This window comes from Chelonoidis abingdonii, chromosome 11, assembly GCF_003597395.2.
Source record: "Chelonoidis abingdonii isolate Lonesome George chromosome 11, CheloAbing_2.0, whole genome shotgun sequence".
In the NCBI taxonomy this organism is placed as follows: Eukaryota; Metazoa; Chordata; order Testudines; family Testudinidae; genus Chelonoidis; species Chelonoidis abingdonii.
Window position 1 is genome coordinate 19824868 of NC_133779.1, and position 23076 is coordinate 19847943.

Sequence of the window (23076 nt, forward strand, 5' to 3'; positions counted from 1 at the left end):
GAGGTGGTGGAATCTCCTTCCTTAGAGGTTTGTAAAGTCAGGCTTGACAGAGCACTGGCTGGGATGATTTAGTTGGAACTGGTCCTGCTTTGAGCAGAGGGTGGGACTAGAAACCTCCTGAGGTCCCTTCCAACCCTGAGATTCTATGATTCTGTGTCACAGCCAGAAGAAGTTGCCACTCACCCCTGCAGTTCCTTCATCCGAAAGTTGTGATAGAGCAATTAGAAAATCCAGCCCAACTTTGACTGAAATATGGCATGTGATGGACACTGCGTGAACTGTCTGTCCAAGTGGTCGATTCCCTTGTTAAAAGTCTGCACTTCATGCCCCCCAGCCCATGGCTAGCGTTAACTCCCAGGCTCCCTTTGAGCATTAGATTCAAGAGGTGTCGAGTGTCTGGACGTGGCAGCAGGTAAGAATCTAACAGTGAGTACCTCAGGGAACTAGGCAGGCCTCCATTTGCACTTCAAGAGCAAATAAGTGTAGATTTCTGTTGCAAGTGGGAGCAATACCTATTTCGATTGGAAGCTCTCAGAGGCTCTATTTCATTTTTTTGTAAAGCATCATGATGGAAACGTGCGTTTGGGACAATTACTTTCTAGAAACGTTCACGATACAGACCTGCAGGTCATCGCAAAAGGAAAACAGAAAACACAGAAGACTTCACCGACGTTCCTCTGTCTCATTATTTTTTTTTTAAACTCGACTGGGCAAGACTAAAAGAAATAACACACAAATATAAAATCTCGAAACACCACATTTTTGTCCCCCCTCCCCCCTCAAGAAACGACTAGCAGAGGCAGGGAAAACTAAAATTGAACCAAAATCCCAATTCTGTGTGTGTGTGTGTGTCTCTCTCTCTCTCTGGAATTTTCAACAAGATAAAAGAACAACTTGTTTAAAACCAAAAAGGCAAAAAACGTAACAAAAGAGCCTCTTGCTAGAAAGAGTCGGATATACACGGGGGAGTTTACATCTGTATACAAAGGGCAAGCACTCAGCATATACTGATTAACAGTCCTGGTAATATTTGGTCATATGACAATCACTACTGAGTCTTGAAAGCGGAAAGATGTTGTCTGACGGAAGCGGAGGAAAAAGGAGGTGGCCTCTGACCCTAGGGAGGGCGAGAAGCCTACCAACAGATTTAATTTTTTGCACTCAACAGATAGTGTGTGGGTGGTGGAGGAATCCCACGGCATCTCCTCTAATCCCATCCAGGGTGAAATCCCAGCCCAAGGGTTGGGGAGCAGGAAGTGAGTAAAGGGTGGGCAGGGGGTTGGATCCGGAAGAGGGCAGGAAGACAACCGTGGTGGAAGCATCTGGACACTTCAGGATCTTCCCACCCCCTCCCCTTGGAAGTTGAACGCTCGGGCTACTCGTCTTTTGGAAGAACAGCAATTCAAAACTGCTACTTCCCGAGCGGCTATTGCTAACTTAAATGAAAGGGCAGGAGCCAGAATGGTCTTTAAGCACAGCCCCAGATTGCGTGCCATCATGGGCACTGCTCCCATCAGTGGGGAAACACTGAGGAACACCAAGACCAGGTCTTCCTAGCTCCAGTTACGTCATCCAGCGGGTATGTGTGCATTGCCTAAGCAATCAGTCTGGTCTACGCCAGTTGGCCACACGGCTGCTCAAAGTGCTCCATTGCAATGGTGGAGGGCCAGGCCTCCAGCAGGCAGAGTCATGCCCACTTGGCGCCAGCTGGAGACATGCTGTTCTAAGGTTGACCAGGTGTCCCAAGAGGAAGCAGCGTTGCACGCAGAGCAGGTTGGCTCGCCCAAGATGCACACAGGGTTGGAGAGAGAATGGAGGGTCTGATCCTGTACCCCCTGGGGTCCCGATTCCGCCACTACAGGACTTCCCAGCCCAGCCCACAGCAGCCAGGATCTGAGTGGTCTAATCATTGCTACAGGTGCGTCCAAGGGCACCCCCTTCAGGATCAGAGACACAAGCAGAGGAGTGCAAAAACCCCACCCCACCCCACCCTCCTAGGGCATTAGCTGCCCCCTTCGCTCCTCCACACCGGAGCTGGGCTGGGGGTCCCTTTAGAGAGAGAACCAGAACCACTAAGATCACAGCTCTGGTCACAGAGAAAGCTACTGGCAAGCAGGTTGGAAGGATCTGTTTATTGTCCCTTATCCTACGCTAGTAAGTCGCAGGGATCCAGTAAAGAAGCAAGAGGAAGATTGCGCCCCCCCACCAGACAGGTGCTTTGGGGTGAGTTTTTAAATCCCCCTCAGGCGCTGCTGTCAGTCACAAGCAGAAAGAAGGGAACGAAAAGGAAAGAAAAGGAAGCAAGTCAATCCCCCCTGATTTATAACGCACTAGACAGGTAGGTATAGAAAACTCTGATGCTCCAGGGTGCATTATGGGGGTGCGTTTAAAAATAAATCAGAAAACAGAAGGAAATCTTGTCCCCCCCACCCTGGGAAACAGAAACCAAGCCCAAATGTCAGGCCTCCTGTTAAACTCTAGCTGGGATCAGCTGATGGCAGGGACCAATTTCACATGGGGGTGAGGTGAGTTGCAAAGCTATCATGGGGAGGGAGGGGTCCTGTTTTAACCAGTTCAGCTCACTCTGAGTCTTCACTGGGGAGGGTTTGGGGATATAACAGCTGAGCTGACCATGTAGGAACAAGAATGGGGTGAAAATATCATCCAAGCACTGCCCCCTTTGGCTTCCTGCTCCTGGGGGTCCCATGAAATCCCACGTCACCCACCAATCCTTTTTTTTTTCTTGCACGACAGGCTGGGAAAAGAGGGGGATGTCCAGGAGGATACAGGCTACCGGCTGCTCTGAATTTTACAGCCAGAGAGTGGGGTTTCTACCACAGGGAACATTCTGATCTGGCCCTACTGCGGCTCAGGTGCCAACCGGCAGGTGTGAAGTTTTGTCACGGTGGGTGTAAGGTCCCTTGCCCCACCCAGCCGATGCCGCTCAGATAACAACAAGGGTCTAGTGAGTTACGTGAAGGGAAACCTAAGCAAAAATAAAGAGACATTCAGTGACTAGCCAGGCCCCCCTCCTTAAAGTGCAAAAGTACCGATCTCCTCCTCAAGCTGCTGGCCGGCTGCGCTGCAGGCCCGGCTGTCAGGAAAGCGGATTTGGAGCCAGGGTTCCAAGGAGGCAGACTCCAGATTTGGCCCCAGATGTCTAGACAGCCGACCCCAGCCCCACTTGCACTGGATGTGGTGGCGGAGGGACACCGGTGTCCGTACCAGCCCTGGGCAAGCCATGCAGAGCAGCTCAGAGTGCTGGGCTCTGCTGGCAGCTGCTCAGCGTGGAATGACGGGGGCACCGTTCCCAGCCAGGCTTAGGATGCCCTGCAATAAAAGCACCCCACTTTAGTGATCAGGTACCTTAGGGCTTCCCTTCTGTCCCCAGCCCTAGTGTGGGGCTGGCAAAGCCGGAGAGGCCACGGGGAAGCCTCAGACTCTACCCCTGCGCTGCCTGTCACCAGCCAAATCACTCTGTGCCGAGGGGAGGCCTCCCGGCCCAGGCAGCTGAGCAGCCCTGGGAGCGAGTGCCGCTGGGGAGGGTAAAGTGCTACAAACAGGGCGCAGCAGGCTGCCCCCCCACAGCACGCTTGGGGATCTGAATGAGAATTTTGGAGGCTGGCTGCTGAAGAGAGCAGTAGGCAGGGGGCCAAGCTGCCCAATTTGTCCCTTGGGCGCAGGACTGATTAACACACCCCAACCCCTGCCCCGGGGCCAAGCTTCCCTCTCTGTGCCCGCAACTTCGAGGGGAAAAGTGTTGCCAAGCCCTGGCAGCGAGTGTCGCTAGATCCCTCCCCCGGGCAGAGGTCACCCTCGGGACCCCCCTTTCCACCCACCAAGCACATCAAAGCCTCTGTCCGGCCCTAGCATGGGACCCCCCAGGATTGGAGGGCAGCAGGGGACACAAATGAATTAGGCCTTTTTCTGCTGGCTTTGGGGAGATTTTTTTTTAATGAAAACTAGAGGCACCTCTCCCCAACGTCAGGTCTGGCCACCCCCCGAAAAGCCTTGGTGGGAAACTGGACCCAGCTCAGCGACAGCAGGGGAGAAACAGGAGGAAGTTTCAATTACTCTCTGGAATGGGTTCTGAGATCAGCTGCCCCAGGGTGAATCCGGAATTACCCCCGTTTGCAATGGGGCAGGGATGGATTCTGATCTTAGTTCCCACCATGGTCAAGCCGGAGTCACTCCTGATTGCAATGGGGCAGGGCTCAATTCTTATTTTAGCTTCCATCAGAGTTAATCTGGAATCACCTCAATTGCAATGAGGGCAGGGCCAGATTCTGATCTCAGCTCCCCTATGGTCAGTGCAGAGTCACTCCAGTTTGCAATGGGGACAGAGCTGGGTTCTGATCTCAGCTCCCCTGCAGTCAATATAGAGTCACTCCGGTTTGCAATGGGGACAGAGCTGGGTTCTGATCTCAGCTCCCCTGCAGCCAATGCAAAGTCACTACGGTTTGCAATAGGGACAGAGCTGGGTTCTGATCTCAGCTCCCCTGCGGTCAATGCAGTGTCACTCCGGTTTGCAGTGGGGAGGGCCGGGTTCCGGGCCAGTGGAGCTGTACTGCACTGCTATGCACAGCACAGAGCTCAGCCTCTGGTGTATTTCTCTCTTGGCTGCAGGGCTTTGGGCAGAGGGGATCGGCCCCTCCCCATTTCACTCACCTTGGGGAGAGGGGAGGAATTTATTTTAAACCCTTTGTGTCCATCATTAAAAAAAAAAGGCACAGCCCTCCTTGGGGGGTTTTCAGCTAGGTTTTCCCTTCCCATCTGCCCCCCCGCCTGACAGTACAAGCCACGCCCCTGAGGCTGGGTGGGGGCAGCTGGGGCTGGGGGGAAGCGCAAGTATTAATGGAGAGCCCTGGATTTCCCCCTCCCGAAGCAGCCCCGTGAGAAACCCACTGATGCTCAGGACTTTGCCCTCCCCACTGCTCGGTACCGATCCAAGAGTTACAGGTAGTTTCACACCCAACCCCCTACCCCCAGCCGGCCAAAGGCTGGTTAGTGCAAATGGTTTCCTAAGCTAGTAACGTTGAGAAAGAAGTGGAAGAACGTTGTCGTTCCTCGGCCCCCCAAGCCCGGCCCCCCACCCTGCGGGAAGAACAGGCTGTGAGCGCCCCCACTTTGTTCGGATTCTGGGGGAGAGGGGCTGAGTCCCCCTACGTGGGCCCTACCAAAACAAACACGGATCGATACTGAAGAACAGACGACGACGTTACATGGCACTGGAGAGGGAGAGGGGGATCCACACACACGGTCCCCTCCTCATCCCACCCGGTGGGGGGTGTTCAGGAGCTGGGGGGGCAGCCCCACCAAACAGCTGGCCTGGTCAGTAGTATATGCAGCAAAGCATCGGGGAGGGCACCCCTCTCTTATAGAAAAAGTGCAGAGTGGCTTCCAACCCGGGGGGTCCACACCCCTCACTGTGCTTCTTGGTATTAAAAACGGGGAGGGGGGGAGAAGTGGAGGAGGGGTGGAAGCCAGGGGGCGCCGTGGGGCTGGGGAGGTGCTTTGCCGGAGCCCTACCCGGGAGCAGCTGCCTCTCATCATGGGTGTGTGTGTGTGTGTGTGTCTGTCTGTCTGTCCGTCCATCCCGCTAGCCGTGGGCCGCCCAAAGTCAGCTGACGCGCTCCGAGACAGGCGTCCTGGTATCCACTGCCTCATCTCTGCTGCTGGGCCGGGGCGCCGACGAGGAGGTGGACACAGCGTCTTTGCGCTCCCCTTCCCCTCGGGGTTTGTAGAGCACAGCGGGCGGCTGAGTCTTAGGCGGCTCCTTGGGGCAGCCGTCGCTCTCCGGCTGCCCCTTGCTGCTCAAGTCCTGAGCCTCGGGGGGGGGTCACGCTGTCTTGGGGCTGGCAGGGGGCTGGCAGGGCTCGGGGCGGCTGGTGCGGTGGGGGGGGCGGCTGATGCTCTTGCGGCTGGGGGGGCGGGCGGGGCAGCGTTGCCCTCGCCCTTGCGGGCTGCTCTCCTTGCTCCGCGCCCAGGCGGGTCTTGGGGCTGCGCTCGGGGGGCGGGGCCACCCAGGGCCACGGCTCGCGGGTCTTGCGTTTCTTGATGGGTAGCACCGTTCTGACGCCTGGAAAGACGTCTTTCACCCCTTCTTCTTGGCTCGGCCACGCGGCCACAGGCCGCGCGCCCGGCTTCGTCCCCGTTCTGGGGTGCGCGACTCTGGAGCTTCGTTGGCCAGGCGCCGCCGCCCGCCCGGGTGTGAGTGGTGGCCAGCCCGCCGCCAGGCCGGCGGCCCCGGCTGGAATGGCATCTTGACCAGCAGCTTGCCAGAGCTCTTCTCGATCACCCGCTTGACCTGCACGCCCTCCGAGGCAGCCGCCTTGGGCCGGGCCGAGCCACTGCCCTTGGGCCTGCCCCGCCCACGCCCCGTCCCGGGGCCCTTCTGGGCTTTGGCCTTCTTGGAGGGTCTCTGCTCTCGCCGTGAGGGGCTGCCCCGGCCCGTCACTGTGAAGTCGAAATCGTTGGGATCCAGGGAGGTGTCCCCTACCTTTTCGAAGTAAGCGATAAGCTCCACCTTGGAGCGGAAGGCCTTGCCCTGGGGGCTGCGGGGTTGGGAGAACAAGGGTTAATAGGATCCACCCCCCCAAGCAGGCACAAGAAAGTGGATGAGCAGGGGATCCCCCACACACTGCCCAAGACAGGAAGCCCCCCATAGCACCAGCTCTGGGGGCTCGGTTCCCCCAGCTTGTCCAGCTGCTGCTCAGCAGGGGATTGGGGGGGGTCTGGAGAAGATGTGGGGGGACACACTGGGGGCCTCACGATCCAGGGGATCCTGGTCCAACCTTTGGGGATCGAGAGTCCCAGCAGCCTCATGCTGGGAACTCTGGCTAACATTCAGAGTGTCTGTGTCTGTCGCCAGCCAATGGGCAAGGCTCCTGGGCTGTGGAAGAGCACAGCATGCTGGGAGCTCTCGTCTCTCCTCGAGAACCTTTAACCAGACCCCAAGGTGATACTACAACTCCCAGCATACAATGCTCAGGACAGCACTGCATGCTGGGAGCCATAGTCCCACCCCCCCACCAAAGACCAGTGCATGCTGGGAGCTATAGTCCCCCCCACCAGACACCCAGTGCATGCTGGGAGCCATAGTCCTCCCCAGGGACCCAGTGCATGCTGGGAGCCGTAGTCCTCCCCAGGGACCCAGTGCATGCTGGGAGCCATAGTCCTTCCCTCCCCAGAGACCCAGTGCATGCTGGGAAGCGTAGGCTCTGCCCCCACCCCACTCACTTGATCAGGTAGACGTCGTACTTTCCCGCCGAGCGGCCCGACTTCCTCTGCTTCAGCTTCCGCGTCCAGCCCTCGGGCAGCGTGGGGTCGTCGTACATGGGGCCGCGGTCCCGGATGATGGAGCGCCGCTGCTTGGGAGAGGCCGAGGCCTCGGGGGCGGCCGGGGCGGCCCCCGCTCCTTCAGACGTCTCCGCCTTGCCCGCCTCGGCCGGCTCAGCTTCCCTCTGCTTCTCCTTCTTCATCTTTTTGGCCTTTGGGGACTTGTCCTTGAGGCCCTGCAGATTCTGGTCCTCAGATTTTTCTTCCCTGGGGGAGGAAATCAGAGAGACGTGTCAAGGTCGGGGGGTGCACCTGGGAGGACTCCCAGCCAACCCCCCCTGTTAAATAGCCCCCTGGCTCCTGGTCCCGCCCAGAGGTGTGTGAGTGTGTGTCTGTGCAGCGCCCAGCCTGACCCCGAACTCAGTCCGGGGGGGCTGGGGCGTCTGTTGGCACCCGGCCTGACCCTGAACTCAGTCCGGCGGGCCGGGGCGTCTGTGCAGCGCCCAGCCTGACCCCGAACTCAGTCCGGCGGGCCAGGGCGTCTGTGCAGCGCCCGGCCTGACCCCGAACTCAGTCCGGGGGGGCTGGGGCGTCTGTTGGCACCCGGCCTGACCCCGAACTCAGTCCAGCGAGCCGGGGCATCTGTCGGCACCCGGCCTAACCCCGAACTCAGTCCGGCGGGCCAGGGCGTCTGTCGGCACCTGGCCTAACCCCAAACTCAGTCCGGCGGGCCGGGGCGTCTGTCGGCGCCCAGCATGTCAGTGGGTCCTGATCCCGATGCTCCCACAACAGTTTCACACACACCAGTGAGCCAGAGGATGGGCCTGGGCAAGTTCCAGCCGGCTGAAAGGAAAGCCTGGACCACCAGTGTCTCCTGTCGCACCCGCCTGTGCCCAGAGTCCGAGCTCAGTACAGAAGCAGGGAATGGGGCAGGCGTCTGTCGGCAGAGGGGTCTATGATCGTGCAGCCAGAGGGCAGGATGGAAATCTCTGACCGGCAGCAAATAAGGTGTAGATTTGTAACGAGAAATGGGGACCGATCGTAAGGCAGATGATTTTGGGACTTGCTCGGACTCCTGAAATCTTGACTACACGTGGCTTCGTTCGCTCATTTTTTGACAGAGCAGATCAGGCGGGAAGTCACTGGTCAGTCCAAAGTGAAATGTCTGGCAGAACAGGACATTTTCAACTGACAAGTCTTGAAATGAATCAGCCAAGACACTGAATATGCACGTTTTGTAAGATATGACATTCTGCCCTCCAAAGCAAGCAGCCGCCGAGATTCCGGCTTTAGGCGCTGGCTGCATTTCCCTACCTTATGACTTTCAGAGAATGTTAGAGTTGACACATCCTAGTCAGTCACACCCGGTCTGTGCTATTAGCTCTCTCCAATGCTGTGTCTGATGTCACAAGGATCCAGAAAGCTTTTGGAGTCTTCTTTCATTTCACTTTGTTTAGGCTTTCGAGACTGTTCCTACCCTAGCTCAAGTCCCTGCTGTCACATAGGCATAACCGGGAAAGTTAAAAAGAGCCAAAAATGGCTGAGAACTTAAGAGCTGGATGGTTGCAGACAGCTAACGGCAGCGCTGCCCAAACTTGGCATTATTCTGAACAACGAGCGCTCAGCCCTGCCTGGAGCTTGTCCCTTCGCTTTACGCTGACTCAACAGCCCCTCCAAGCGTCAGTGCTGTCCCCCCCGCACAGGTGACAATCTGGCAACCTTCCCACAGCTTTCTAGGACATGTATAAAATGTTTTGACATCAACAGCCGTCAATCTGATGAGGCCAAAATGTGGCAACTCTTATTTTGTTTAATATAGATTAAGATATTCTATTTAAACTATTTACGAGATTTATGACATTTTGACATTATAGAAACAAACCTATTGGATAAGGTTAAGCGTTTTCAGCTCATTTCATTCAGACGTTTAGATTGTATATTTATACAAACATTCTATATTGAATATATTGTATTGTGGCAAATTTGAAAACAAAACATTCCAACATCAAAAATGAAACTACACAGTAAATATGTTTCAACTGCCAGTTCATTTAATTTTGTTTAGACGTAGGTGATCAAAGTGTATCTATTTTAATATGTACATTTAGACTTTCAGATAAGATTAAACCTATTTATATATTTAATATGGACATTTAATATTTTATATTATATTGTTTTGACATCATCTAAACAAAATGATGAATTAAGATAAAATGGCTTTGGATATCAGAATATTAATTTTAGGGCTGGTTTATGTTTATGGATATTTATATCTAACATTTGATATTATCAAAACCATTTGATAAGGCAAAAATGTTTCATTTAGACTTTTATTAGAATTTTTTTTCTTTACAATTGTAATGTTATATTTTATGGCTATTTAATATTTTTATATCTGCTTAATACATCACAACATCAAAATATTCAATAAGGTTCAAACACTTCATTTAGACTTTGATTAGACGCCATTTTTACATGGTTGTATTTTTATATCTATATATTTAATATTTTATACCAAACAGCTTGAGAAGATAAATGTGTTTTGTTTGGACTTCTGTTAGAAGAATATTCATTTGAATAGCTTTGTTTTATTATATTTTATTTAACCGTTTTCTGGGATTGAAACGATCGGATGTTTGCAAATGCTGTCAATTGTTCCGAATTTCTGTGGCCATGTCAGTCTGTTTCGGAGTCAAACCCTGCTTCAAATGGGCCAAATTTCCCACGGCACGCAAGTCCCGTTTTCCGGCCCGTTCTAAGCACACGCTGGCCTGTGGAACGGCAGCTACGCTGATCCGAGGAACAGTGACGATGGATCTCATGAGAGGACAGTGAGCCCAAGATGCCGGCCAAAGGGGCCTGGCTGCCCTCCCTAAGCACCTTGGAGAGGGAGAAGCGCTACTGGAGCTAACGGACAATGTTGGCACAAACTGGCCACGGATCAGCGGAGGCTGGGTCGCAGCAGGTTTGCAGCCCCAGCAGAGCAGGACGACAGGAACTCGTTTGAAGCTGGAGCTGGATGCGGTTATGAAGGGATGACACGCCAGGCTAACCCCCAGGCCATGTTCTCCAGTCCTCCGTTCTAGGCTCTGGCACGTTTCAGTTCTGCTGAGGTCTCCCCACCTAAATCAGCAGCAAACCCGGCTGCCGAGATAAATGCGGAGGCGGCGGCTAGGGGAGAAAATAGGAAGCGTCTCGCTGCTCTGAGCTATAATTAATAGCCCCCTACGAGCGTTGGTAAACAACAGGCGCCTGCTGCCACTCTGCTTCCTGGAAACCTGGGGCGACATGGGAGCCGTCAGCATGACGCTCTTCAGGCCCGGTGCAAAGCTGGATTTCTACCAACGGCGCTGAGCTGGGGGGGCGCTGAGCCTCGTTGTCACGTTAGCCCCAAGAGGCCACTGGAAGGTGATCTGCGGTTGGGGGCATGGCATCATTCACAGCCCTGGTCACCCGCTCGCGAGGGGAAAGGGGGTGACCCCATTTTTATAGATGGGGAAACCGAGGCCCAGAATCCGTCCCCACATGGGGTCCTAGGGGCTCCGCGGCAGACTCTCCACCAACTGCAAGCTGGTCAGTCAGCCTAGAAGGATGGACTCCACCAGGGAGAGACATGCTCCCAAGCCACATGCAGGCCCCTCAGCCCTCGCTCAGGCCCCGCTGGCAGAGACAAGAACAAACCATGGTGGGACTCAGTTCCCCTGTGAAGAGGAAGCCAAGCCAGGCTCGTCAGCATGTCTGGCAGGGTGGATGCTGTGGGTCACATCCAGGCCAGCTGCACCCGCTCACTGCGAGCGGCACAGGTTCTTGGCAGACTCAGGCAGCAGCCGGCGGCTTCCTGGAAGAGGCAATTTCCGACTTGCAGCACGTGGCCACAAGTCTGTTTGGGGACGAGTTTCGTCCTTCCCCCTAACGAGACGAGCTTTAATGCCAGCACTCCAATGCTGCGTGGGGCTGGATTTGCAGCAGACCCGCTCTGCAGTGGGGATGATGGTAGCCTGCTCTGCCCCAATGGTAGGTGCATCTCAACAGGGCCGGATGTGTGTGGGGAGGTCGCTCTGCTCTGCTGCAGAGGGGGCTGCATCTCAGCAAGGTCGCGGGTACAGAGTGAGGCCGTTCCACACCAGATGTGGCTGCATCTCAACAGGGCCAGCTGTATGGAGGGAGGATGCTCCACCCCAGAGGTGGCCGCCTCTCAGGGTAGAATGAAACCAAGCAATGTGTAGAACTGATAAATGAAATTCTTTTTAATTGTTCACTTTATTAATGTAACTTCTGTTCACCATTCACTACACTTGCCTACTTTGTAACTTCTGTTCACTGTTTGCCATATTGTAATTCAAACCCCATTTTAAAACGCTCACTCCATTTTGTAAAAGCTTCCTCCAACCTTCATTTTTGCAAATGCTGGTGTAGTCTTATTAGTTAGTTTAGCTGTGCGACTTGAGGTATGGATGGATGATGGAATCAACCTCCAGCCCCAGCCTGTCCTGATGGAACAAAGTTCAAACCCCACCGGCTGAAGCTGCAGACAAGAGCCCTAACACAGTAAGAAGAGTCCACCCTAAACAGAAAAGGTGCAATAGAAGGAAGATCAAAGCCAGGTCCCAGGCTGAAAGTCGCCTGCAATTGACGGGTGATCAATCACCAAACCCAGAGGCAGTGACACAGCAAGACCTATAGACTCTGGATTCAGACTAAAGCCTATAAAAAGGATGGGTGAGATAGGAGACTTTGGAGGGTAACATTCTGCTGCCAACATGGAAGGGAATCAGTGCAGGCCCAGCAGAGACCCAGCTCGTCCTTGCGCCCAGCTTTCCTAGCCAGTTACCGCCACGAGCTACCAACCCAAGCTGCACAATCAAGCCACAAACGTACACTATGTCCAGGACTGGTAACTATGCAGCAGCTGCAGACAGACAGAGAGAGAGAGAGAGTGTGTGTGTGTGTGTGTGTGAAGAGATTGTTATCATAATAAATGTGGCATCTTTGTCTTGCCCCCTGAAAAGATCCTGTGTAGTTCTGTCTGTACAACAAACGTTCCACTTGGCCTTCCCTTGTCTCAGCCCCCTCGGTAGTTGTGCATCACATGCATGGCCTTGCCCAAACGCCTGGCCAGCTGAGGGCGCTGAGAAGCTGCTCCCCCCAACTCCTCACTCCTCCTGCTTGGGGCTGATGAGACTGGGCACAGCTGCCCCCACTCGTGGTTAGCACAGCAGCCCCAATCAGGGTCCTGTTGTGCTGACACCCGCCCCCCCGCCCCCCCCAGCCACGATTGGGACCCCCGGCAGTGGACGATGGTGTGGGCGTTCGGGGGCGGTGGCGCAGGATTGCCCTAGCCCCGCTCCAGGGATCAGACTGACTGGCAGATCTGTGGCTAAAAACAGCCCCGGGAGAAGTCTTGTGGCAAACGCTCCCCACAAAGCCGGGGGGGGGCCCCCAATCATGGGCTCGGTTCCACTCCGCAGCAGCACAGCCATCAAGGCGATGCCCCACACTGTGCTCGGCGCGAATGCCCCTGGCCTGCGTGAGGGCAGAGGGATCTGGAGTGGAACCCCAGCGTCCCAGCCTTTCCCCTCTCGGCGGCTCTGGGCGGCTGCAGCCAGGGCCAGCCTCAGGGCAGGGCACCATGGGGGGGGGCAGGGCCGCCCACAGGATTCTGGGGGCCTGGGGTCTTCGGCGGCGGGGGGCCTCCGCTTCGGCAGTAATTCGGAGGCCAGGGTCCTTTCGTTCCAGGACCCGCCACCAAAGTGCCCCCAAGACCCACGGCAGGTGCCCCCCACCGCCAAATTACCGCCAAAGCGGGACTCGCCGCCGAAGTGCAGCTGGGTCTTCGGTAGTAATTCGGAGGCAGGGGGTCCTTCAGCCCCAGAGCAGAAGGACCCCCCCGCTGGCGAAGACCGGGAGCAGAAGCAGCGCCGGGGGTCCGGGCTCTGCGAGAATTTTCCAGGGCCCCCGGAGTGAGCGAAGGACCCCGCTCCAGGGGCCCCGAAAAACTCTCATGGGCCCAGGGCAAATTGCCCCACCTGCCCCCCCTCTGGGCGGCCCTGGGGGGGGGATGCTTGGCACCGCCCTCCTCCTCTGGGTCAGCTGCGCAGACGGTGCCCTCCAGCAGTTCCCACGTCGGGCACACGATGGCGCTTGGGGCTCACGGATCAGCTGGCTCTGGCAGGCAGACAGCAGCTGGGAGCGCCAGACCGCTCCCATTAGACACCAACATCCCACCATTACCTGGGGGGGGACCCCCTAGGCTGAGATCTGAGCCCCCCAGCATGCTGGGTGCTGCACAGACCCCGACCAAGATGGAGGCTCCCCCCCGCAACAGGAGCCACAGAGACACCCCCCCACAAGCAAAATCAGAACCTGCGTATGCACCAGACGGTGCCCTGTGCAACACAGCCCCCAATCTCAGTCCGGGGGGTGTGCGCAGCCCTCAGGGGGGCAGGGATCCTGAGCTCCAGGGGCGGGGAGGGGGCGTGCACAGCACCTGGCATAACAGGGACCCTGAGCTTGCTGGGGGGGGAGAGGGGGTGTGTGCAGTGCCTGGCGTAACGGGGACCCTGAGCTCGCTGGGGGGGAGAGAGGGTGTGTGCAGCGCCTGGCGTAACGGGGACCCTGAGCTCGCTGGGGGGGGGAGAGGGCGGTGTGTGCAGCGCCCTGAGCGTAACGGGGATCCTTTGAGCTCGCTGAGGGGGGGCAGAGCAGTTGGGTGTGTGCAGCGCCTGCGCTAACGGGGATCCTGGGCTCGCATGGTGGCGAGAGAGGGCTGTTGCAAAAAAAAATAAACAAAAAAACGCCTGGCGTAACAGGGACCCTTGAGCTCGCTGGGAGGGCGAGAGAGGGTTGGTGTGCAGCGCCTGCGTAACAGGGACCCTGAGCTCGCGGGCTCGAGAGAGTCGTTCTCTGGGACGGCCATCGCCACATGTCGTAACATGGGTCGCATATCGTCGTGCAATAAACGGATGCAGGATCGGGGGATCGACGGGAGAGAGGGCGGCGTGGGGGCGGGATGTGAGATCGGCAGGCGTCGCCATGTGCGTAACAGGGACCTCCCCTGAGCATCGCTGGTGGGACGGAGAGGGTGTGCTCTGGCAGCGGCCTGGCATAAACGGGGACCCTTGAGCTCGCTGGGGGTGAAAGAGGGGGTGTGTGCAGGCGCCTGGCGTAAATCGGGGACCGCTGAGCTCGCGTGCGGGGGAGATGGGCGTTGTGTCGCCAGTTGCCAGAGGGGGTGTGTGCAGCGCCTGGCGTAACGGGGACCCTGAGCTCGCTGGGGGGGAGAGAGGGGGTGTGTGCAGCGCCTGGCGTAACAGGGACCCTGAGCTCGCTGGGGGGGAGAGGGGGTGTGTGCAGCGCCTGGCGTAACAGGGACCCTGAGCTCAGATCCCACACATGCTAGTGGAATCCAAGGGCCTGAGGACCCCACACCGAAGCCTGGCCCGCGTCCCTTGGCCAGCCAGAGCAGAGCAGAAAGAGGCTGCCAGGAGGTAGGTTCTCCGGCCGTGAGGGGGAAGCACCCCACGACCCCCGGGCAGGGGGCGGCAAGGAGGGCCAGGTGGACGCAGACACACCCTGCGCTTAGCGTCGCGACAAAGCCAGCCAGATCCTTGCCGGATCTCGACTGCACGAAGCGAAGAGTGTTGCACACGTAGCCACGTTTGGGCCAAATGTGCTGCATCGCACGACAGGGAGCCTATTAGAGACCCCGGGGGTCCGCAACCTTCGTCCCAGGGGTCCATAACCACAGCCCAGAGGTCTCTGCTTTCCAGCCAAAGTTTTCAGGGTCCGCAAACAACAAAAGACTGAAGGCCCCGGTTCCCGATGCATGAGGCCGGGTTCAGTTAGTTCTGCACACGGCCGCAGACTGAGGAGAGAGATCGTCCCCTCCAAAGCTCAGCCCTTCCGCTCGCTCGTGGCGAAGGCTGGTGAAAAGGACGCTCCTGTCACCATACTGTGCACAAGAGTCAATGCACTGTATGGCGCAGTCTGGAGAGGCAGAGCGGGACCCCCTCCAGCCCCTTCATGAACACAGGTCTGGCCTGCACCCGGGCGAGAGACCGGGGGGTCTAGTTAGTGCCTGGGACAGTGTGTGGGGGGGGTTGTGCAGCGCCCCGTGCAAGGCCCCCCTGCCTTCAGGTGTCGGGGGCGGTGCAGAGGCCCACACAAGGCCCCCGTGCTGCCCCTCTGCTCCATTCCGTGCAGACACGCTGAGCTGTGGTCTCAGGCACCCCAGAAACCCGCCGCAAGGCCGGGGAGGGTTACACCGCAGCTGGAGCCCACCCAGGACCCGCAGCACCAGCGAAGCGGCCTGCCTCAGGCACCCAGGTCGACATGGAGATCAGTTCTTTGGGGGGACTCCATCCCGGGGAATTGCCAGGCGGCACGCCGGGGTCCCCCTCCTGGCTCTGCTGCACTTGCAGTGTCCCAGGAGACTGGCACTGCACGGGCAGGGGCGGGGCAGAAGGGCTCAGCGACCCCCACTTGACCAGGATCAGCCACTGTGCAGACAGGTGACAGGGCCCATTGCACTCCCCCCCTCACGGCCTGAGGAGCAACACAAGCGTCTGCCCCCCATTCATTCCCTCCACAGAGGTGTGAGCACGCAGGAGAGAACCCAGGCATCCTGCTCTAACCGCCTGCCCTGATCCCTCCCCACCCGAGCCAGGAGAGAACCCAAGCGTCCTGCTCTAATCACCCAGACCCCTTCCCCCCCCCGAGTCAGGAGAGAACCCAGGCGTCCTGCTCTAACCACCCATGGCACTGCCCCCTGGCCCATGGCACTGCCTCCAGCCCCATAGAACCGTCCCCCCCCCCCCGCCCCGAGCCAGGAGAGAACCCAGGTGCCCTGCTCTAACCGCCCAGACCCCTCTCCTCACCTGAGCCAGGAAAGAACCCAGGCATCCTGCTTTAACTGCCCAGACCCCTCTCCTCACCTGAGCCAGGAGAGAACCCAGCCATCCTGCTCTAACTGCCCAGATCCCTCCCCCCCGAGCAGGAGAGAACCCAGGCATCCTGCTCTAAGCACCCAGACCCCCCCAGAACCAGGAGAGAACCCAGGCGTCCTGCCTCCTCAGTCCCCGGGAGCCCCAGCCCAGGCCTGCGTGAGGCGCTGGACGGACGGTCGCTCACGGTGATGGGCAGCGGCTACAGGAAGGGCCCAGCCCATCCTAGGCTGGTTTTCCAGGACAGCCTGGAAAGTCCTGCTGCTGTTGGCACTGGGATCCCAATTTGGGACGCCCCAGAGGGCTGCCGACGGGCACAGGCCCAGAGAGCTGATCGCACGAGAGGAGACTCGCGAGGCTTGTGTAGCCTCAACTGGAGCCAGAGGCCATCTGGGAGCTCGCCGTCAGTGCGGTGGAGGGGGGACCCCCCCGGGGCAGGGGGGGTCCTAGCTGATCCGAGAACAGAGGGTGTAAACCGGGCAGGGACCAGCGGTCGGAGAATGAGAAGGTTCTAGGAAGAGCAGGGGAAATGCCCCCTCGCCCGCTGGAAGCTGGATACGTTTACTGATGGCAGGCCTGAGAGCGCCTCAGTTCCAGTCCTGCGTTCCCTGGCTCTCGTGAAATCGGTAATGGTGTCAAGCCAGACAGGTGCAAGAGATCCCTGAGGAGTCAGCCAGAGCCCTGCCTTGCTCCCGGAACGCATCCCACGGTCATGGTGCCCAGCAAGGCTTTGCCGTGTGGCTTTAAATACAGAGCCCCGACCGATTCCTTTCGCCAAGGGGTCCCAGGTAGGAACCGCTCCCCAGGCGCTGGGGAAGGAGCGAACCGAACCTGGACCTAGACGCACAGATCACCAGGCCAGAAGGGACTATCTGACCACCATCTGCACCTCCTGGATAGCACCCGTCATTCCAGTTCACCCAGACTGCATCTTGCATTTCTTCCCGACGGGCTCCCGGCCTCGGAGAAGCTGCAGTGCCTGCTGACACGGGAACGGAGACGAATTCCGCTGGCCGTTTCCACGCCTCTTCTGTGGACTGGCCACAGCGGAGGGGAAACCCCACCCCACTGGTGCACGTTGGCCAGCCCTGAATTGCTCCCGGCACATCCTACAACCAAACCACCAGCGCTCAGCTCATAAAATCCTAGATCCAGCCAGAGAGGCGCCCAGTCCAGCCCTACAACTCCGGCGCTCGCTCTTCAGTGATCCCGCAATCCCAGGAGCCGAGTGCCTCACCATCTTTAGTGCATTTCTTAGATTCCTGATCGAATGGTTTGCCACCAAAATGCTTTTTGGTCAAAAAGAAAACTTTCCGAGAGGGCGTGTGAATTTGATGAAGTTTTGCTTGTGGGGCAAGAAGGGGGGTTGGAACAAAGCATCTCAACCCCGGCTGAAATGTATTTTAGGTGCTAAATTACAGATGGCTCCATTTGTCATTTCAAAATGGATTTTAGTTTATATTCTAAAGGATAATATAAGATACAATTAAAGTAAGTTGAAATTGGAATGAAATATTTTGACTTTATAGGAATGTTCCAATTGTATTTTATATTCTAGATTCTAACAACGTACGATTTAAAAGACAGAAATGGTAGCGAAGCGTACGGAAGGGCTACTCTTCGGGAAGGGAAAATCAAACATGCAACCACAAGAGGGGAATGGCTGCTCGGTGGCCGGGCTATGGCAAGGCAGCAGAGCCACCAACGGGAAGCAGCTGGGAAGAGGGCTAATGCCGTTCTCAGGAGCGTCAGGCGGAGCACGTCGGAGGGAACCGTCCCACTATGCGGGCTCAGCTGGAGCCACGTCCGGTTCTGGGCACCGCACATCAGGAAGGATGGGGAGAGAGGCCAAAGGAGAGCAGAGGGCTGAGCCCAGCCTTCACATCCATTAAGGGCCTGTGCTAACAAGGATGGGAATCAATTGTTCCCCATGGCCAGTGACAGTAGGAAACGCAGCGATGGGCTTCATCCGCAGAAGGGAGCCACGAGTAGCTGCTAGGAAACGCTTTGTAACTCGGACAGTTCAGCTCTGCAATCAGCTGCCCCAGGAGGCTGTGGAATCCCCGGTGTCGAACAGGTTGGACAAACCTGTCAGGGATCCTCTGGCTTTCCTTGGTCCTGCCGGAGGGCTGCACTAGACGCCTCTGCAAGGCTCTTTGCAGTCCTACGGCTCAGTGATTCTGTGACTTTTCATGTAGGGATTGTCTAAAGAACACAATCTACGCTGTATAGACGCTCTGAATCAGAAGGAGACTTTTCAACCTCGGGCCAGTTCAATCGCTCATTTTCCAATGTATCGTCTTTCGTATTCAAAATTCTAATAAAAGACAACTTGAAAGCACTGAAATCCGAAGGAGACATTTTGATTTCATCAGAACATGCCCATTCTTCGTTTCTCTCGTTATTGTGTCAATTCAAATGAACAATTAAAAAGGTGAAAATCGGAACAAAACATCTGGACTTGATCGGAATGGTTCAACCAGCCTGGAACAAAGTGATTCCCCAATTTTGTTTGGTGGAAAACTGCCGCTGTTTTCCAACGAGCCCAGATGTCAAGGCGGTGGGATTTCCCCCAAACACACAACCTGAGGCTCCCGCAGGACCCCTGGATTCCTCCCCACACGCCCTGGCGGCCTGAAGAGGAAAAGTGACTTGCAGCATAGATCAGACGTGAACCTGGAGTCGTTCAATACCAGGCCGCTGCCCAAAGCTCTGGGCTGTCCTCCTGGGCCAGGGTTGACTCACTGGGTGCGCTGCGTAAGGTCATAAATCTAGATTACCCATTGTCATGCCTGGATGCCATGGCGATACCACTATCAAGTTCTAGTTGATTTGCCGAGACAGTGGGGCCTTCTCAGGACTCCTGGCTTCTTTTCCCACCTCTGCTAGCTGCTGTGGGACCTTGGGCAACTTACTTCTCTGAGCTGTGCCTCAGTTTCCCCTCCTGCTGCTTTGTCTGTTTAAACGATCTGCTCTCTGGGGGAAGGGCAGTCTCTCGCTGTGTGCGCGGGCATGTGCAGGCCCCAGCACGATGGGCATCCTCCATCTCCAGTGCCTCCAGGCATTACCCGTTTGCCCTAATTCTGCTGACTGGGGCAGAAGAAAGCAGGAGGGGCTGAGTCTCGGGGCCCTCGTAGAGGTCTTGTTCCCTGGGGCGCATGCGTGCGCAGCACCACCCAGCCATTGCCAGAGCTTGTGCCGCTGCCCCGGCTGCTGGTGCATGATTCCCCCACACAGGAAAGGACAGCCGTAAATCACAAGAGTGACTCCCTGGGCAGCCTTTTGACTTAGCCCCGAGCTTCCGCCCCCCACTAGAGCCAGCAGAGTGGCCAGAGCCGGGGAGCCGCTGACGCGTGGGCCAGAGCGGGGGGGGGGCGGCTGCCGCCGCCTGGGCCAGAGATGGGGGGGCACACGCCCCGGCGGCTGGGAGTGCAGAGCGGCAAGGAAGGGAAGAGACAAATGGCCAGGGCTTTAAACTCTGCCTTCCTTCCCGCTGCGCCCCAGGCAGAGCCTTTCACATGCCCGGCTAGTGGGCACCTGAGCGGCGGACCCAGGTGCCTCCATGTTTTACCCCTTTGAAAGGGCCTTGATTACCGGCCCGCTGGAAAAAAAGGCCCCTCTGGGCCCAAAAACTAAAGACATCTAAAGTCACTGGTTTTTAAAACCTCTCCGTACGAGTCCCCCTAAGGAGAGACTGGGCGGGACCCCAGCATCAGGAGCTGCATAGACGCCCCCCACTGAAATTGCCCCCCCCGCGTATTGGGAGCTGAACAGACAGAAATTGGACCCCCCCACCGTGCCAGGAGTAGCAGAGACCCTGCCCTCAACTGAGATCGGGGCTCCCCCCAGGCCGCGAGATCTGACCTGCCCTTCACTGCACTGGGCTCTCCAATATGAGCAGTTCTTATCCTAGCCAGCGATCGACCAGACAAGACAAAGGGTGGGGAAGGGAAACTGAGGCCCAGGGCAGTGAAGGGACTTGCTCAGTCACCCAGCAGGTCTGAGGTACAAGCTGGGAACGACCCCCGTCAGTGTCACATGGCACCTCTGCAGGCCACCTAGAGAAACCAAAGGGCGACCTCGCCCGGCCGGTGAGACCGGCACGGGGCCGCACAGAGCCGCTCTGGGGGCTGGATCCAGCCGCCAGCCGGCCCACGCTCCACAGGCTGGAGGCCAGGGTGCTCCACACGGCTGGCAGCCTGAGAACGACCTGAACACGCCCAAGGCGCAGCCAGTGGAGGCTTCCCCTTGGCTGTTGTGGGCTGCCAAGCGCCGTGGGTCAGCTCCTTTCACCCAGCTCCCCAGGACAGCCCTGGGGGGGTCGCGCCAGACACGTCACTGAACTGCTAGAGCCCCAGGAGGGTGCAACCCCTGAGCCCCAGCCAAAACACCAGCCAGACCCTCCTTCTGGTTAGAAGACAGACCCCAGCACTCGCCGCCAGGGACGAGCTTGGCTATTCGCTTGGCAGGGGGCTGCCGGGCTGCTCACCCAGGGCTCATGCTGCCCCCAGCCCGAAGAGCAGCACGCCACCCAGCACTGGACGAACCGCAGCATTGCGAGGGGAACAGCACCAGACTCCGGCTGCGATCGGGGGACCCCCCATCTCTGCTGGGTGGCGCGCAGACCCCCTCGGCTGCAATCGGGGGACCCCCCATCTCCGCTGGGTGGCGCGCAGACCCCCTCGGCTGCAATCGGGGGACCCCCTCATCTGCTGGGTGCCGCACAGATCCTCCCCCCCAGGCTGCGATCGAGGGACCCATCTCCGCTGGGTGCCGAACACCCCCCCCGGCTGTGATTGGGGGACCCCACCCATCTCCACTGGGAGCAGCACAGACCTCCGCCCCCCAGCTGTAATCAGGGGACCTGTCATCTCTGCTGGGCGCCGCACAAATCCTCCCCTTCAGTTGTGATCGGGGGACCCCTCATCCGCTGGGTGTCGCAGGGACCCACCCCCAGCTGCCGTACAATCCCCTCTCCGGCTGTGATCAGGGGACCCCCCCCCATCTCCGCTAACTGCCACACAGACCCCCCCGGCTGCAATCGGGGGACCTCCCATCTCTGCTGGGTGCCGCACAAATCCTCCCCCCAGCTGTGATCGGGGAACCCCCCCATCTTCACTGGGTGCTGCACAAATCCTCCCGTCCCGGCTGTGATTGGGGGACCCCCCCCCCCATGTTCACTGGGTGCTGCACAAATCCTCCCCTCCCGGCTACAATCGGGGGACCCTCCCATCTCCGCTGGGTGCTGGAGACACCCCCCTGGCTGCGATTGGGGGACCCCCCCATCTCCACTGGGTGCCGCACAGACCCCCCCGGTTGTGATCGGGGGGACCCTCCCATCTCCGCTGAGTGCTGCACAAATCCTCTCCCCCGGTTGCAATCGGGGGACCCCCAATCCATGCTGGGTGCCTCCCAGACCTGCGCCCCCCAGCTGTAATCAGGGGACCCCCCATCCATGCTGGGCGCTGCACAGACACCCCCTCCTCGACTGTGACTGGATACCTGTTTGTGTCAGGCTCCTCAAACAAGCCTGAGGACCCCTGTTCATGCCAGGGGCACACAGACCGCTCCCAAGATGGGGGGGATCCCTCTGCACAGCCGTCCACCTAGGCTGAGATTCATGGGCCCCCCGATTGTGCTGGCTGATAAACATAGCGACAGACAGGGTGAGAGGGGAAACTGAGGCACAGAGGTGACGTAATTTGCCAAAGGTCCCATGGCAACTTGGTGTCAGCGCCACGAACAGCGACCTCCGCACCTGGCAAAGCCAGACTCAACTGCGGTACTTTCCAAACAGCGAGAGACATTCCCAGTGACCCAAGGCCAAGGGGCTGGCGGACACCGTCCCCAGTGCAGAAGGAGGGAGAGATGGTGTCGTCCTCCCCTCCCCTGTAGCAAGCTCAACAGCCGCTCGATTCACACACCCCTTTTCAGCAGCTCGGGCAATGCTTAGCCCACAGAAAGGGCCAAAATAAAGCATCCCTGGGCCTTTTGTGCCAGCAGCTTTTTAAAATTCAAGGCAGAGGGCTCCCAGAAACAGGCAGGGGTTCCCGTCGCTGCAGAGGGGGCCAGATGAATGCAGGCCCAGGGCGTGAGTTTCGAGAGGGTGCCTGAGATCACCGTTAGCAGCAAAGAGGAGTCTAGCCCCCTGCATCGGAGCTGAACACGGGGCCTCTGCAGCCGTCTGGGTGGGCGGGCAAAGCCCTGAGGGCTGGGCCGCCGGGCGATGGCAGAAGGGGGAGCAGTGAGCGCCCCCGTCCCAGGAGGCTGGCCAGGAAACACTCCGCCACGGAGTCGGCTTTCTGCACATGCTGCCCTGTCTGGGGACACCCAGCCACCAGCTCCAGCCGCTTCCTCAGCGCACGAGACGTTTGAACCCAACTTGGCGAAGAAAGCAAAGCTGACAGCGAGGGAGAGCGCCCCACTGCAACCAACTAAAACCCAGTGCCAAGCCGTCAGCAACACAGGCAAGACCCACTCTGCCCCTGGGGGAACAGCCTCACTTCCCTCCGGTGAGCATGGGATTTCTGCAAGAGAAGGCCCAGATTCTGACAGACAGATCCCGGCCGGCATCAATCGGCCCGAGCCCCAGCGGAGCCGAGGGACCAGATCCCAGCCGGCGTCAATCGGCCCGAGCCCCAGCGGAGCCGAGGGGCCGGATCCCGGCCGGCGTCAATCGGCCCGAGCCCCAGCGGAGCCGAGGGGCCGGATCCCGGCCGGCGTCAATCGGCCCGAGCCCCAGCGGAGCCGAGGGGCCGGATCCCGACCGGAGCTCCCACGTCAAGTTACAGCAGTTCGGTCAACCTGCAACAGCTGCAAGATCCAACCTGTAGATTTTAAGATATTTAAGTTGCTG

General features: G+C 58.1%; 1 protein-coding gene across 1 annotated transcript in view; it reads right to left on the minus strand.

Moving 5' to 3' along the window:
- Window positions 1-661: 661 nt before the first annotated feature.
- The window catches only part of MECP2 (methyl-CpG binding protein 2), a 30633-nt gene continuing 8218 nt past the window's right edge, over window positions 662-23076 (minus strand). The window contains exons 2-4 of the mRNA XM_075071314.1: window positions 7240-7545; window positions 6099-6554; window positions 662-5834 (exon numbers count right to left, since the gene is read on the minus strand). Of these exons, the coding sequence (XP_074927415.1) occupies window positions 5621-5834; window positions 6099-6554; window positions 7240-7545 (976 nt within the window). The 3' untranslated portion in view covers window positions 662-5620. The remainder of the gene's footprint in view (window positions 5835-6098; window positions 6555-7239; window positions 7546-23076) is intronic.